The sequence below is a fragment of the Nyctereutes procyonoides genome, unplaced genomic scaffold (assembly GCF_905146905.1).
Source record: "Nyctereutes procyonoides isolate TBG_1078 unplaced genomic scaffold, NYPRO_anot_genome, whole genome shotgun sequence".
Taxonomy (NCBI): Eukaryota; Metazoa; Chordata; class Mammalia; order Carnivora; family Canidae; genus Nyctereutes; species Nyctereutes procyonoides.
The window spans coordinates 72,388,347-72,404,520 of record NW_026575126.1 but is presented as its reverse complement, the minus strand read 5'-3'; the positions used below and the strand labels follow the sequence as shown (position 1 = coordinate 72,404,520).

At 53.3% G+C, this 16,174-nt stretch overlaps 1 protein-coding gene across 6 annotated transcripts in view; it reads right to left on the bottom strand.

Moving 5' to 3' along the window:
* Positions 1-5,436: 5,436 nt before the first annotated feature.
* GTF2IRD1 (GTF2I repeat domain containing 1) overlaps positions 5,437-16,174 on the bottom strand; it is a 112,773-nt gene continuing 102,035 nt past the window's right edge. For 5 of the 6 annotated variants that reach the window (XM_055339255.1, XM_055339253.1, XM_055339254.1 and 2 more), the window contains 4 exons: positions 14,681-14,758; positions 12,791-12,983; positions 9,063-9,100; positions 5,437-6,928 (listed from right to left, as the gene is read on the bottom strand). In XM_055339255.1, coding sequence (XP_055195230.1) covers positions 6,678-6,928; positions 9,063-9,100; positions 12,791-12,983; positions 14,681-14,758 — 560 coding nt within the window. In that variant the 3' untranslated portion in view covers positions 5,437-6,677. The remainder of the gene's footprint in view (positions 6,929-9,062; positions 9,101-12,790; positions 12,984-14,680; positions 14,759-16,174) is intronic. The other variant, XM_055339251.1, reaches the window with a different exon arrangement.

The window sequence follows — 16,174 nt, the reverse complement described above, 5'->3', positions numbered from 1 at the left end:
CCCATCACCTGCACCACGTGGGGTGTTGCAGGGCCATCGGTGTGAAATCGAGGGCTTCTGGAGTCCAAACACTTGACCAGAAATAAACAGCAAGTTTTAGTGGTGGAAGAACAGACAGAGGCACAGTTCATGGTTCCTCCACAATGGATCCTGGGGTGGGGGAGGTAAAGTGGGAGCAAGATTACTGGAGTCACGTGGAAGGAGGACTTAGAGCTAAGGGATCATCCAGGTTCTGCTACCAGCAGGGATGAATGTGATGGATACATGCATCCCTGTGGCTCCCACTGAGCAGAACAGGCAATGGTTGGGGCTCTGGGGTAAGTACCAGGGTAGGATGGTGAGCTGGCTCGACACCATCCCTGCCATCGTAATGCTCAAAGCGGGGAAGACAGCCAGAAAATGACTGCCCAAGAATAAACTAGGACACATGGTAGTAATAATGTGATTCGATAAAAAGGAGATAAAACTTAAAAATTATGTGCTGAGGGGGAGCATCTGCTGGGTGTTCTGGAACGGCCTCTGAGGTGGAGACTTCTCAGTGAAAGGTAAAGCTGGGGGGTGCCTGGGTGGCTCAGTGGTTGAGGATCTGCCTTTGGCTCAGGTCATGATCTCAGTTTCCTGGGATGGAGTCCTGCATCGGGCTCCCCACAGGGAGCCTGCTTCTCCCTCTGCCTGTGTCTCTGCCTCCTCTCTGTGTCTCTCATGAATAAATAAATAAAATAATAATAATAATAAAAGAAAGTAAAACTTCCCCCACTCTAAAGATGTTATAGTCATCTTTGGGGCTTAAAAAAAAAAAAAGGTAAAGCTGGAAGGAAGTGCTACGCTGAGCTGGGAAGGAAGGACTCCTAACCCAATGTGCAGACAGCCCCAGAGATGACATCTGAGGATGCACGGGGCAGAGACCAAATCATGCACAGAGCCTTAGGGCGGTTGGGTTTTGTTTTAACCCACACCTGGCTTCTCCACACATCCCCCTTCAGATATCACCCAGGATAGATATTTTCGACAAGGGCAGTGCATCCTGAGAGAGCTGGCTGCCCTGAGACTTGACTCCAGCCCTGCTCTTCTACTGATCTTGTGCCTCAGGTTCCCCACCGAAAAATCATTATTACTTTTTCTGAAGAGTATTTCCCCTTTCATTGGGCCACCACATGAACTATTAAAAAAAAAAGGCTACTTTCCCTCTCCATCTTTTCTCCTCTTCTCTGGCTGGACCAGGTGTGAGGGCAGAGACTTCGCATCATTGGGCTTAGTAAACAACCTTCAATAATTTTTAAAAATTTTATTTTTATTGGGCAACCCGGGTGGCTCAGCAGGTTAGCACCGCCTTCAGCCCAGGGTGTGATCCTGGGAACCTGGGATTGAGTCCCATGTCGGGCTCCCTGCATGGAGCCTGCTTCTCCCCCTGCCTGTGTCTCTGCCTCTCTCTCTCTCTCTTTCTCTCTCTCTGTGTCTGTCATGAATAAATAAATAAAATCTTTTAAAAATTTTATTTTTACTTTTGGGGTGCCTTGGTGTGTAGTCGGTTAAGCACCTGACTCTTGGTTTTGGCTCCAGTGGTGATCTCAGGTCTGTGAGACTGACCCCCGCATCAGGCTCCATGCTCAGGTGCAGAGTCTGCTTGAGAGTCTCTCTCAATCTCCTGCTGCCACTCCCACTTGTGCTTTCTCTCTCTCAAATAAATAAATAAATAAATAAATAAATAAATAAATAATTTTTAATTAATTTTTGAAAGATTTCATTTATTTATTCGAGTGAGAGGGAGAGGGCACAAGCAGAGCAGAGAGGCAGAGGCAGAGGGAGAAACAGACTCTTTACTGAGCAGGGAGGCCTATGTGGGACTCTATCCCAGGACCCTGGGATCATGATCCAAGCCTAAGGCAGACACCCAAACGACTGAGCCACCCAGTGTCCCAATAAGTACACCTTTTCTCTTTTGTTGTTGTTAGATTTTATTTATTTATTCATGAGAGACACACGGAGACAGGCAGAGACGCAGGCAGAGGGAGAAGCAGTGTCCCTGCAGGGAGCCGGATGAGGGACTCGATCCCAGGACTCTGGGATCATGACCTGAGCAGAAGTCAGATGCTCAACCACTAAGCCACCCAGATGTCCCCAAATAAAGAAATCTTTATTTTTTTAAAAAATCTTGGGATCCCTGGGTGGTGCAGCGGTTTGGTGCCTGCCTTTGGCTCAGGGCACGATCCTGGAGACCCGGGATCGAATCCCACGTCGGGCTCCTGGTGCATGGAGCCTGCTTCTCCCTCTCTCTCTGTGTGTGTGACTATCATAAATAAATAAATAAATAAATAAATAAATCTTTAAAAAAATAAATTTATTTTTAAGTAATCTCTATGCCCAACATGAGGCTTGAACTCAGAAACTTGAGATCAAGAGTCACCAGGCTCTATGGACTTAGCCTGCCAGGTGCCCCATAAGGTCTTGACTCCTTAAAAGAAGGCCCCTTGCAGGGCTATAGGGAATCCCTGCCACTGGAGCTCCGGATCACCTCCTTTTTAGCAGAAGGGGTGCACCTGGGCTGTGAAGGAGGCTGGCGGCAGGGGAGCAGGTGCCTGAGAGCCACCCCTCCCTCAGTTCCCCTCCGCCTCACCCTAGCTTTGTCTCAGCGTTGATTATTGCTTTATTACTGTTTTCAATCAGATATAATTCCAGCATTTTCTATAATCTTGATCTTTTCACTGATACCAGATTTTTGTACAAAGATTTGTATATAAAATGATTATGTACCCACCAGAATACATTCCCCGGCAATTAGAATGTTTAAGATGCAGATCCTAACACTCCTTCTGCACATTCCCCATTTATTACTTTTGAAAGTGTTTTGTGATTTTTTTTTGGTGGATGTGTTTACAAATCCAATAACAATCCTCATTTAGAGTTGCAAAACACGAAGCCATTTTGAACCCAGACAGATGGCAGCTAAATGAACTTTAATTAAAGAATGAGTGCTTTGAATCAAATCACTTTAAAAAGTACAGTGCACTGGGATTCTGGAGAGGTTGCATAAACAGCATCTGGGCTCTTCTGCAGGAAGCAGGGCTGCGAGCGGGAAGGGGGAGGGGGAGGGGGAGGGGACGGGGGAGGGGGAGGGGAAGGCACCCGCACGGCTGCGGGCTGCGGGCTGCGGGCTGCGGGCTGCGGGCTGCGGGCTGCGGACGCGAGGGGGCGGGCAGCCTGCGGCCCAGGCACGCGCTCCCCGCCCTCGGTCCCGACGCACGCCCAGAGCGCGGGGCTCCGGCACGGGAACCGGCCCAGGCCGCCCCTGGCTTCCAGGCGGTGTGCGGGGGGCACCCTCCTGCTCTTACGCGATGGGGCCGGGCCCCAGGGCGCGGGGCTGCGCCGCACAGCGGGCTTAACTGCCCAATCGGCACAGCCGCGGCGCGGGCGGACAGAAGGGGGGGCTCCGCGGGCCGCCGCGCCGGGTCGCGCCCTCCCCCTCCCCGGGCGCCCCGCCCCCCGCGCTGCCGCCCCTCGGGGCAGGAGCCACTTCCGGCCGCGGGGCGGGGCGGGGCTCGTCTCTAGGCGACCGGGAGGCGCCAGGCGGCCGGGGGCGGGGGGGCGGGGCGGGGGAGGCCGGGGGGGGGGGCTGGGGCGCCCGGGGGTCCGGCGCTCCTGCTCGGTGGCGGTGGCCGCGGTGCAGGGGGAGGGGAGGGGAGGGGAGGGGTGGGGGGCAAGGGACGAGAGTGGAGGAGAGGGTCCCCCGCCGGGCCGAGAAGCCGGCACGCAGGTCTAGGGGGGCGGGAAGAGCATCCGCGGCGTCCGGTCGGGGAGCCGGGAGGGACTGAGGGCGGGAGGACGGCCTCCTCCGGGGGCCGGGGGCAGATACAGGAGCGTCCTCTAGTCCATAGTTTCTGCCCTTGACAGCGGTGGTGGCTTGGGGGCGCCCCAGCCCCAGCCCCGAGCCGGGACAGGAAGCGGCAGGGGTCTGAGGGTGCGGTGCGGAGCCCTCGCGGGTCCCTGGGTCCCGGGGCGCTGGGACGAGGGAGCGAGGCGGTGGCAGCAGCAGCCGGGGGGTGGGGGTGGGGGTGGGGGGGGTGGGGGGGCGGTTTGGGCGCCGCGTGCCAGCCTTGCGGCTTCCGGCTTCTGGCATCTTTCCAGGGCGGGGCCTCCCCTCCGGGCGCTGCGCTCTGGGCACCGGCTGACCCTGGGGGTTGGCAGACGCTCCTGGCCGGTTTTGATCGTTTAATTGGCTGAGTCACAGCTCAGCTCCTCCAAGTGGTAGGCCCGCTTCTGGCCCTTGGCTTGCCCCTGTGGTCACCCTGACCCCTCCATGCCCCAGCCTGCCTGTCCAGTTGACTTCCGAGTCCTGCTGGCTGACCTTGTTCTGCTCCACCTGGCTGGATCCGGGGCCAGCTCTCCTGGAGCCCCTACAGGAGCCTCCGGTGCGGTCTCCCAGCTTCTCCTTCCTTCCTCACCGCCCTCCAAGGCACTCCCTGCTGGAAGGTGGGCCCTTCCATAATGCAGACCCAGTGGTGGCCCCCCGAGGCTGCCTCTTCCTGGCCCACAAGGCCAGCAGAAAAAAGGGGTGCAGGCTGGCCCCAGGGTGCATGGCTCAGCTCAAGAACCCAGGCTGCATTCCTACTGCACTCACCCCTTCAACCTGGCTCCCTGTGTGGGGTGCGGCACACAGCCCACTGGGCATCCCCACTGATCCCTCATCTTGCCTCCAGGCACTCTGTTCCTGGAACGCCCAAGGTCTCGGGCAGCCTCCCAGCCTTGGCACAAGCGGCTCTCCTAGAACACCATTCAGCTTTGCCCTGCCAACCCCGACTGTGCTCTTTAAGTCTCCTCTTCAGAGATGGTCCTTGATTCCGTGCTGAGGTCACCCTGCCTTGTGCTCCCAGGGTTCCCTGCCTTCCCCACCCCACGTGAATGGGCCGAGCCACCCAGTGCCAGGCCCTTTTGATCTGTCCCCTTCCTTCATCTTCTCACCTGCCACCAGAGTGGCCTTTCTGCGACACAGCTGTGACCCATCACTGCTGCTCAGATGCCCTGAGCTCTATCAAAAATCCCACCCCCCCACCCCTTCGGCCCCAAAGCAGAGTCCCTTCGCCAAGCCACCTTCTCTCTAGCCATGGAGATCCCAGCCTTGACGATTATATTTAATACCTTAGACTTCACCTGTTACTCAGCACGACAGACTCCTGTTGCCACCCTGTGCACTCCCCAAGGCCAGGGGGTCAGTGTGCCACCTGCCCTTACATGGCACCTCATCCGGAGGTCACACGGCCCCAGCAGCAGAGAGAGAAATAAGAGAAGTCAGCCCCAGACACCAGGACCCAGGGACACTTGCCTCTGCTTTGGCAAGGAATGGTGGGGGGACCTTGGTGGGCCATCTGAGCTGTGTTTCCTGACCTTGTCCCAGTGACAGCCGCAGTTGTAATTCCAAACGAGAATACTCAAAAGTTATAAGCAAGCGCAATTTTTTTTTTTTACTTATTTAAAAAGGCCTTGGTGGCAGGAATATAGTGTAAAAATCATTGGAAAAACTAAAAGGCATCGATACATATCCGAATATACACTTTGTACATAAATTACATTTCCTTTAGTCTTTCTGAGTGAGGTCCTGATTTCAGCATTGAGGTCTAGTAATTCAGAGGTCCTGGGAGCTGCACGTTCAGGCCGGCATAGTCCACCATGTACATTGGCCATTGCTAGAGAGAGGGGACAAATGGTCTGGGTTAGGACTCCCGATGACACGGAAAGAACGCCAGACCACTTAGCTCTGCTTTCGGAAGGGCCTTCTCAGATGCTATTCACTCTGAGGCGGCTGGAGGTCCAGGGAGGCGATGTGACCTGTCCAAGGTCACACAGTCCACCAGTGGCCATGGAGCCTGGGCTGGGGCCTTCTGACCTGTTCCCACCTGTCCCAGGCACTACTCATGTGGACCAGATGGGATTGAGGAGTGGCTCTGAACACTCCCAGGTGGTCACCCCCACAAACTCAGCCCTCTCCAGGGCTTATGCTCCAAAGAGTCCTGTCTCTTGGATGTGGGAAGAACTAGGGACCCCCTATAGGCACTCGTAGGTGGGGAGAAAGGTACAGCCTGAACTTTGGGGTTTCCTAGGAAAGGGGTTAGAGGGAGGCACGGTCAAAAATAAATCCCCAAATCATTTTTAAATGTGCTCCAGCATTCTCCCCACTGGACTCAGGATTTCAAAGCTAGTATTTTGAGATAAGAAAGAACTGGCAAGTGTGTGTGCCCCTAAAATGAGGTCTTCCTCTTGGATGGGAGAGAACCCAATCCAACCACATGGCAGGATAGGGGGAGCTTGCAGGTGGGCCATCCATCCACCACCTCTGACCACAGTGAGGCCACAGTCAACCAGCCCTTGACCCTTGTTTCCCTCCTCCGTACCCTGTGGGTAACACCCACACCTCACAGGGCTGTGGTGAGGCCCAGGGCGCAAGATATGAGCACAGAGATTAACTTAGCATCTGGCAACCCGGGAACCTGAGAGTCAGCTCTGGGTACTGCTCTGGCACCGCCCAGGGGAGTCCCCTACCCTCTCCCAGCTTCAGCTTGCCCACCTGCCCAGTGGGGGTGTGGCTTCTTGCCCAGGTGCACGTGAGCAGCCCGATGACAGGCCTGGGCTACCTCTCCAGTAGGTCCGGCAGATGGGTGTGCAACCCTGAGGCCAAGGAGCCCCACTCAGAGCTTAGTGCCTCCCTGCACCCCAAACCCATGTCTCAGAGCAGACGGCCCGGCCCAAGCGCAGGGTGAAGGCCAAAGAGCAGGGCGGTCAGGTCCGGATCTGTGCAACTTTACCACGAGTGAGATCTGGTTGGTGGATGCCACGGACTCCGGGTTAGAGGATGAGGAGGAGGAAGACGAGGAGGAGGAGAAGGAGTTCCCTTCAGAAACCCGCTTTCTCTTGCGCTTGGGAATGCTGCTGTCTTTGGCTGGTGGGAGAAAAGGCTGTTGACATCTCATGCTGGCTGCTGTGTCTGCGCTTTGAACCCCCTTTGAACCCCGCTGGAGAAGGCTTTTTTTTTTTTTTTAAACCCAGAGAAGGCTTTTATTTTCATGTTTCAAGTCCTCTTCTCGGCATTCAAGGCTCCAGACCTCCCTGCCGCTCCCCCCACCCCGGGGTGGCCAAGGCCCATCTCTCCAACCTCCTGCCTTAGCTGGACCCCACAGCCCAGTGGTCATCTGCCTGCCTTTGCTAACACAAGCCTCATCCCCCAGGTGTGCCTCCCAAGTGGGTCAGTTCAGGCCCAGGTCTTCCTGATACCATCCCCAGACCACCCAATGGGGTCAGGCCTCCCTGGAACTCCCAGGGCCTAGCATCCCACAGGGAAGGGCTCGGCCTCGGGCCTTGGAGAAAGTCACTTCAAGTTACTCGGCCCTTGTCCTTCATTTCCTCTCAGATGAAATATGAGTCAGATCCTTCAGGGTTGCTGGGAGGCTCCCGCGGGTGACCTGCCTGGGCCTCCAGATCTACTTAACAATCGAGAACTAGTATCTGTACTGTCGCTATTGTTAACTGTGGATAATGCTGTGACAAATGACAGTTCACGAGTACAGCAGTTCACAGCAGCCAGTGTCCCCGTGGAAAGAGACTGTGCTTTACAATCGAAAGTCCTAGATTCAAATTCCATTACCACCAATGCTAGCTGTCTAGCATTAACCTCTCTGAGCCAAATTGGGAAAACAGTGTGATGTGAGACTCAAAGGAGATTACGTGTATGAAAGAGCCCAGCACAGGGCAGGACTCAGCAGGTGTTCTGTGGCCGCAGAATTAAATTGATATGAATATAAGAGACTTGGAAAAGATTTGCAACTGTGTGTCACACAAGTAGGGTTTGGTGCTTGACTGAGCGGCCAGCTCACTGAGTAGACACCAGAAGGGTTGTGATAACACAGTATGAACACTGGCTGGGCCCATGAAGTGGCTGTTTGTCCAACTGGCGGAGACAAATCAGAGGCTGGGGGGTCTGTGACATGGCATAAACAGACATCCTGGGAAACAGAAGACTCAGGGCAGAAGGAGCTCAGGGAATGGGCCAGCAGAGACAAGGGATTTTTGTAGGAGGCCTCACATGAACAATGAAGGCAGAGGTGCTGGCCAAGGGCCATGGCCAACCTGGGGTCACTCTAAGACCCCAAAGATGGCCATGGTGGAGTGGTGGATGCAAGTTATGGCATCTGTGCTCCGAGCATTTGTCCTAAACTCTCCTCCCGAGGCCTCAGCAGAGTCTTCTGCCCCTCTGCCTTTGACCTAGAACAGCTCCCAAACCTGTCACCTCCCTACTACAAATCTGGTGTGACCAGTGCAGGACAGAGGGAGGGGGCTCCTGGTTGGGCTGTGCCACCCTAGGCCCATTCTAGGTGGGGCCTCGGGTCTCAGGCCAGGATGGGGGCCCATCACAGTGCCCACTGGGCACTTGCTGGGACTGCAGCTTAGATGGATGGCTCAGGGTGGCCACCAAGTCTCCTTGTGGCCCTGCTAACCCCCCTTCCCTCTCTGGGCTTCAGCTTCCCAGCCGCGCAATGTGTTTGGGACTATATCTGTGTATTTTAATCAGTGGTATGCCTCCAAATCACCCACCCAGGGAAACACCCCCCATCCCTGGGGTACATCTTCTCAGGCAGAACCATCATACCAGACGGTCTCCCAGCTTCCTGTGAACTCATAGGTTCTAAGAGACAATGTCTAGTGCAGGTGTGTGTTCTGCAAATGCAGGGAGAATGGTGGGGTATCCCCTATGCCCAGCCCATCTCAGCCACTCGGCCTGTCCCCCTCTGCTGGTATTGTCCCTGTCCTCCCCAGGTGGCTTCTACGATCCCACCTACTGTCCTCTCCTCCTGGCTCTGGCCTGCTCCCATCATCCCTAGCTGAGGTGACACACTCAGCTGTGCTATGGCAGGGTCCCCCCTTGACGGACACCTGCAGGCTCCCTGGGGACGTACTGGGCAGAGGGCACTATACTTCCTCAGGGTGGTCAGCTACCACCACATGCCACCTGGGCCAGATCTGCCCACAGACCTGGTCCCCAAGAGGCAGTGAGGTGGTCTCTTCAGTCTCCACCTTACCTGGCACCTTGGCATCATTGCAGATTTCTGCGAAAGGTCTAAAACAGAAAGAAAGGAGGTGGCAGTTAGAAAATGGTGCTTCCTCTCTTCTCACCTGCCCCCTGAATGTGGATGATACCTCTCATGAGATGAGAGGCTGTGGCTGCCACTGGAGTGCCAGTTAAGACCCGGATGGAAATGGTGAGCACCCGTGAGACCATGCAGTGTCCTGCCAGGCCAGCTACCCCTCTGCTGCTGGGTTCCTGGTCTAGAAATTGACAGTGTCACCTGACCAAGTGATCAGAAATATGTGCCCAGGGTGCCCAGCTGGCTCAGTTGGTCAAGCATGAGGCTCTTGATCTTAGGGTCATGAATTTGAGCCCTGTGTTGGGTGTAGAGATGACTTAAATAAATCAATTAAAAAAAAATGTGTGCCTGGATTTAGATAAATGCATATTCATCAAAATACTATTTTTATATATCTTTTAGTTATAATTTTATTATTTTACTTTTAGCATTATTTATACAAACCCCCCCCTCCCAAATGAGACGCAGCCTAAGTGTCCATCAGTAGAGGACATTATGGTCCATCTATTCAGATGATGGGTCAGTCACCAAAGGGAATCATGAAGGATGTGGATAATGTTCGAGCATGTACAAGACAGCCAGACGAGAGGGCGCCTGGGTGGCTCAGTGGTTGAGTGTCTGCCTTCGGCTCAGGGAGTGATCCCAGGGTCCTGGGATCGAGTCCCGCATCAGGTTCCCCACAGGGAGCCTGCTTCTCCCTCTGCCTATGTCTCTGTCTCTTTCTGTGTGTCACATGAATAAATAAATAAATGATATTTAAAAAAAAAAGGGGGCAGCCCGGGTGGCGCAGCCGTTTGGCGCCGCCTGCAGCCTAGGGTGTGATCCTGTAGACCCGGGATCGAGTCCCATGTCAGGCTCCCTGCATGGAGCCTGCTTCTCCCTCTGCCTGTGTCTCTGCCTCTAGTCTCTCTCTCTCTCTCTCTGAATAAAAGAAATAAATCTTAAAATAATAATAATAATAATAATAATAATAATATAAAAAATTCCTTAAAAAAAGACAGCCAGATGAGAAACAGCAAGTTGCTCTGCCCCTCCCCCCTGCTCGCTCAAGTGCTCTCTAATAAATAAATAAAATCTTAAAAAAAAAATAAAACATCTTATGTAAAATTGAATAGAAAATGTGAGTAGGGGAAAAAGTTCAAAATCAATGCATCACACGGTGTTAGCCTTAAAGAGGAGAGTTAGTTATGGTTATCTCCTTTTTTTCTTGGAAACAAGAAAAGTTTCCAAGAAATGTTTTTGTGTTTTCAAGTTTGCTGTATTTTCTTTTTATCGAGGTATAATTTTTTTTAAAGACTTTATTTATTTATCTGAGAGAGGGAGCACATGAGAGTGAGCACAAGCCAGAGGCAGGGAGATGGGCACAGGCAGGCTTCCAGCTGAGCAGAAAGCCTGACTCAGGACCCGATCCCAGGACTCCGGGATCATGACTTGAGCTAAATGCAGATGCTTAACTGACTGAGCCACCCAGGCACCCCTTTATTGAGGTATAATTGATATATGACATCAGAGTAGTTTCAGGTGTGCAACATAATGATTCAGTATTTGTATATACTGTGAAATCACCACGTAAGTCTGGTTAATATCTGTCACCATACATTGTTACAAAATCTTTTTTTATTTTTTAAGATTTTAAGTACTCTCTACACCCAATGTGGGGTTTAAACTCACAACCGTGAGATTAAAAATCACATGATCGGGCAGCCCCGGTGGCACAGCAGTTTGGCGCCGCCTGCAGCCCAGGGCGTGATCCTGGGAACCCTGGATCGAGTCCCATGTCAGGCTCCCTGCATGGAGCCTGCTTCTCCCTCCGCCTGTGTCTCTGCCTCTCTCTCTCTCTCTCTCTCTCTCTCTCTCTCTCTCTCTCTCTCTCTCGGTGTCTCTCTTTAAAAAAAAAATCACATGATCTACCGACTGAACCAGCTAGACACCCCACAAAATCTTTTTTTCTTCTGATGATTTTTAAGATCTACTTTCTTAGCAACTTCCAAACGTGCAATAAACTATTATTAACTAGAGTCATAGCAACTATGGTATGATTTATTTTTATTTGTGTTCTTAATTTTTTTCTTAATTTTTTATTTTTTATTTTTAAAGTAATCTCTACACCCAATGTGGAGCCCAAACCCACAAACCTTAGATCAAGCATTGCATTGAGCCAGCCAGGTGCCCCTAAAAATAATCTAATAAACTATTGTACTTTTAAAAAAAGACCATAAGGATACATGGTGGCAGTTATCTCTGGAGGATGGGAGTACTAAATATTATTTTATAAGTATATTGAAATGGGTAAAAATTAATGGTATAGTTAGAAAAAGCCAAACAAACACCCATGAATGTTGGGGCTGTGTGCCTGAGCAGGAAGGGGCTAGAATCAGAACATCTGGAGCTATAGACTGAAAGTCTGTGTCCTCTCCACACCCCAAATTTGTATGTGGGAACCTAATCCCGATGCAATATTGGGAGGTGGGGCCTTTGGGAGAGATGAGGTCAGGAGGGAGAAGCCCTTAGAAGGAGATAGTACCCTCAGAAAAGAGGCCCCAGAGAGCTCCCTTGCACCTTCTTCTTTTTCTTCTTCTAAGATCTATTTATTAGAGGAATGTGCTCATGAGCAGGGAGAGGGGCAGAGGGAGAGAATCCTCAAGCAGACTCCTCGCTGAGCACAGAACCAGACTCTACTCAGGGCTCAATCCCACGACCCCAAGATCATGACCTGAGCTGAAGCCAATAGTTGGATGCTTAACTGACTGAACCCCCAAGGATCCCCTCCCTCACCCCTTCTAACATGTGAGGACTCGTGCGAGAAGATGGTTGTCTAGGAACTAGGAAGCGGGTCTTCTCCTGACCCTGAATCTGTCACCACCTTGATCTTGGACTTCCCAGCCTCCAGAACTGCGAGAGGCAAATGCGTGTTGTTTATAAGCCACCTGGTGTGTCTGGTGTGTCGTATTGTGTTATAGGGACTTGGATGGAGTAAGATAGCTGGGTTTGCGTTCCAGCTGACCCACCATGACTTACACCAGCCCTTTCCTCACTCTGGGTATCAGTTTCCTTATGTTTATGTGTTGTTTTTTTTTTTAAGATTTTCTTTATTGGGGCACCTGGGTGGCTCAGTGGTTAAGCATCTGCCTTTGGCTCAAGTCAAAGGACCTGAGATTGAGTCCTGCATCGGGCTCCTCACAGAGAGCCTCCTTCTCCCTTTGCCTCTGTCTCTGCCTCTCTGTGTCTCTCATGAATAAATAAATAAAATCCTAAAAAAAAAAAAAATCTTAAAAGAAAAGATTTTATTTATTTGACAGAGAGAAAGAAAGCACAAGCAGGGGGGAACAGCAAAGGGGGAAGGAGAAGCAGGCTCACCACTGAGCAGGGAGCCCAATACAGGACTCAATCCCAGGACCCGGAGATCATGACCTGAGCTGAAGTCAGATGCTTAACTGACTCAAGCAGGTGCCCCCCGTTTCCGCATATCTAAGATGAGACTGTTAAGCTAGCTTGTCTCCTGGATTCCTTGCAAGCAGGAGGCACTTGCCTGCCTATCTGTGTCTGTCCCTTCGTCTCCTGGCTGCACCTGCTTTGGGAACTTCCCGACCGGATGCAAGCAGTCTTCTTCCCATGGCCCTTGCCCACTCTGCCCACCCCGCCCTGGGCACTGGGGCACTCACTGGAGCTGGTTGATGATGACCATGCGCACGTGCTCCCGGGCCTTCAGGATCTTCTCCAGCCGGTGGATGTCATACGTGTTGGGGTTCCGGAAGGGGATATCGTCAGGCAGGCCCGTGACCTCAACGGCGTCAGGGCTGTCCCGGATCAGTTTATAAGGGACCAGCACGGGCCGGTTCAACCCCAGGGCCTCACCTACAGGACACAGTGGGTCAACGCAAGGAGAAGTTGTCCCCAGGTTAGAGGCTAAGTAAGCCCTCTAGGGAAAGGGCTGGATCCTGGCACATTCTAGCTCAGCAGCCACTGTACTTAAAAAATCAAAAGCTTTTGATTAAAAAATCAAGAGCTTAAAAAATCAAAACACACACACACCCTTTTTAAAAATCCACTTAGCAGAAGTAAAAATCTAATCCCCAGTGCTGACCATTAAAACAGATGCTTCCACATGTGCCTGGTGCAATGATTTCACATGTGCCTGATTTGTGAAGTGTGCATACCTGGAACTGACAAATGAGGATGTCTGCCTAAAATCTACTATCATGTTAGAAAAAATACAAAGTTCTTACTTAAATATTTATGGATGATATGAAAGGGTGTCTTGGGTTTGTTTTCAAAAATTTAGAAGTGTGTACACGGAAAGAGAAGAAGTGACACTGGCAAGATGCTAGTGATCATAGGAGCTGGCTTTGGGTGATGGGGTGGCTCACTACGCTGTCCTCCTGCATCTGTACACGTTTGAATTTTGATTTCATAATAAGTGAAAAGGATGACCCCCCCACACACACACACCAACCACCAGCAGAGTTGCTTCTCACTCTCAAAGTGAAACCCCAACTCCTCGTTAGGCCTGCCTGGGCCTCCCTGCACATCGGGGGCCTCCCCCAGCTGCTTACTCCAGGCCCTCTGGTCTCCTAGCTGGTGTCCAGTCACCCAGCTGTCCTGGCCGCCTGGCAAGCTTTTCCTGGCCTGTGTGTTCCCTCCTGACACTAGGTCTGGGCTAATGTGTCCCATCTTCCCAGGGGCTTTCCTGCTCCACCCCCATGCCCAGCACCCCCCCTTGTCCTGCTACTGGGGTTTTGAGTTTTGTCTTCTCCTTTATCACTCTCCAAAATTCTACTTAAACATATTTTTTATCACTGCCTGTCTCCCTGCAACAAAATGGAAATAATACTAAACTCATCACAAATAAAATGTAACATATACAAAGCATCTAGCATACACAGTCTGGCAGCTCAATGATCTAGAAAGCTCAACTGTACTTGGCTGTAACCATATTATTATTATTTATTATCTTAAGATTTTATTTTATTTTAAAGATTTTATTTTTAAGTAATCTCTATACCTAATGTGGGGCTTGAAGCTGTGACCCTGAGATCAAGAGTCGCACGCTCTACCCACTGAGCCAGTCAGGTGCCCTGTAACTGTATTAATTGTCCCACCTGGGCTGCGCCCGAGCACCCAGGATGCTTTCACCTAGCATCGCATGGCCCTTACCTATTCTGTGTCCACCTCCCTTCACAGATTCTGAGCCCCAGGAGGTCAGGGATCGGGCCCTGCCCCACAGCTCAGTGTGTGTTGGGCAGATGCAGAAGCAAAGCCCTTGGCAGTGGGCATGGGCTCTGCCGCACAGCCCACCCGTACAGGAGTGGAGATGCTGACCACCACCATTGCCCTGGGCGCTCCTGACAGGTTCTTTCCCCTTCCTCAGACGGGTAGGCTCCCACCAGTCATGGGCAGGGCAGCTGTGTCCCCAGGAAGCAGGCAGGCCAGCTGGGGGGAAGTGGAGGAGACCAGGTTGGCTGCAGAGGGAAGGAGGGACAGCCAAGGAAGGCGGCCCCGCACACCCTGTCCCACACACCCTGCCCCATGGGCCCTGCTCCTCACGCACTGACCGTATTTCTCATTGAAGAGCTCCTTCACCTGCTCGCGGAGGATCACCTTCTCCCCTAGTCTGTTGGCGTCATCTTCATCTACAAGAGGAAGACAGGGGGGCTGTGAAGGGTGGCACCCAGATGGGCCCTTGGATGGGCTCCTGCATGGCATCCCCAACCCTCACCTGCTGGAGCCTTTGTGCCAAGCCCTGCCCACCGAGATGATCATCAGGCAGCTGTGTTTCTGGCCCCGGTTGTCTTTATATCAACCCATCCATCCCCACTTCTCTGAACAACTTCCCCAGCACAGGACCCCCTACCCCCGACCCGTGTCAGGCATGGAGCACTCTGAGGCTGGAGAGGCAGTGACCCTCCTTGGAGGAACTCCCAGTCTAGTGGGGGTGGTACACACAGTATCCACCCATGAGTGTGACAGGCAACACGCGGCAGGAGTCTGGGTGCCCACCCCCCTCTGCAAATCTGGGCAGGCCTCCTGGGGGAGGCTGTTTGAGTGTCCTCTCAGAAGGCAGGCAGGCAGCTTCTGCTGGATGGGGGTGGGCTGGGAAGGTGTGGAAGGAAGTAACGCAGGCGAGGGCACCAAAGGGTGAAAGATCATGGTTTATTGGACCTGGGCTGACGCACAAGGTGGTACCAGGGGCACTGGCAGGATTGAGCGGGGCTGTCAGACACTCGCTCCAGCTGCCTGGCAGGGCCTGAGCCTGAGGCTTGTGACCAGGGAGTCAGGCATGCAGGGGGAGTGTTGGGGGCTGCAGCCTCTGCACCCAGGGCCCGGGGCAGACCTCTGTGGGCACCTGCTCTTGGACCTTTGGCTCCCCTTGCTCCCATCCTCGGTCTGAAGGAGCAGCAGGTCAGGTGAGCCCTGAGATGGGGCCTGGGCCAGGCTGGGGGGTGTGGGGAGTGGGGAGGCAAAGGGCGTGGATGGGATGGAGGGGTCCCGGGGGCAGAGGGGCCTGCAGGCTATTGCCCCGGGCTGGGGAGTTGGCTGGGCCTCGGGGCAGGCGCGCAGACGGGTGGGTGTGGGGCGCAAGCAGGCCGGGAGCCAGGGCCTGGGAGACGCGGGGCAGGACAGACAGAAGGAGTTTGTGCAGAAAAACAACTCCTGTGTTAATGTGGAAAATCTCACAGAACTCAGTTCAGCTTTGGAGGCCAAGTCAGGAGCTGCGCCTAGCGGGCTGGGCTGGGCTCTGCGCCGCGTCTCTGCCGCCCAGGACGAGCCTGGCCTCGGGTGTGTGTGTGTGTGTCCAGCCCTCCCCACGCACCCACCGGGGAGGGCCCCCCTCCCAGCCTGATGCCCTTCATCCCGGGGCTCCTTCCCTGCTGCCTGGGCCCCCGAAGGCCGGCGGGCCAGCTGTGGTCCCGGTCATGCCCACGCTCCCCTGAAACGAGATGTGCCATATCTCAGACTTCCTGCAGAAGAGCCTTCAACCGTGGCCACCCAGCCCCCGGGGTGCCCGAGACCCTGCACACGTCACGCATCCCACACAACGTCCTCCT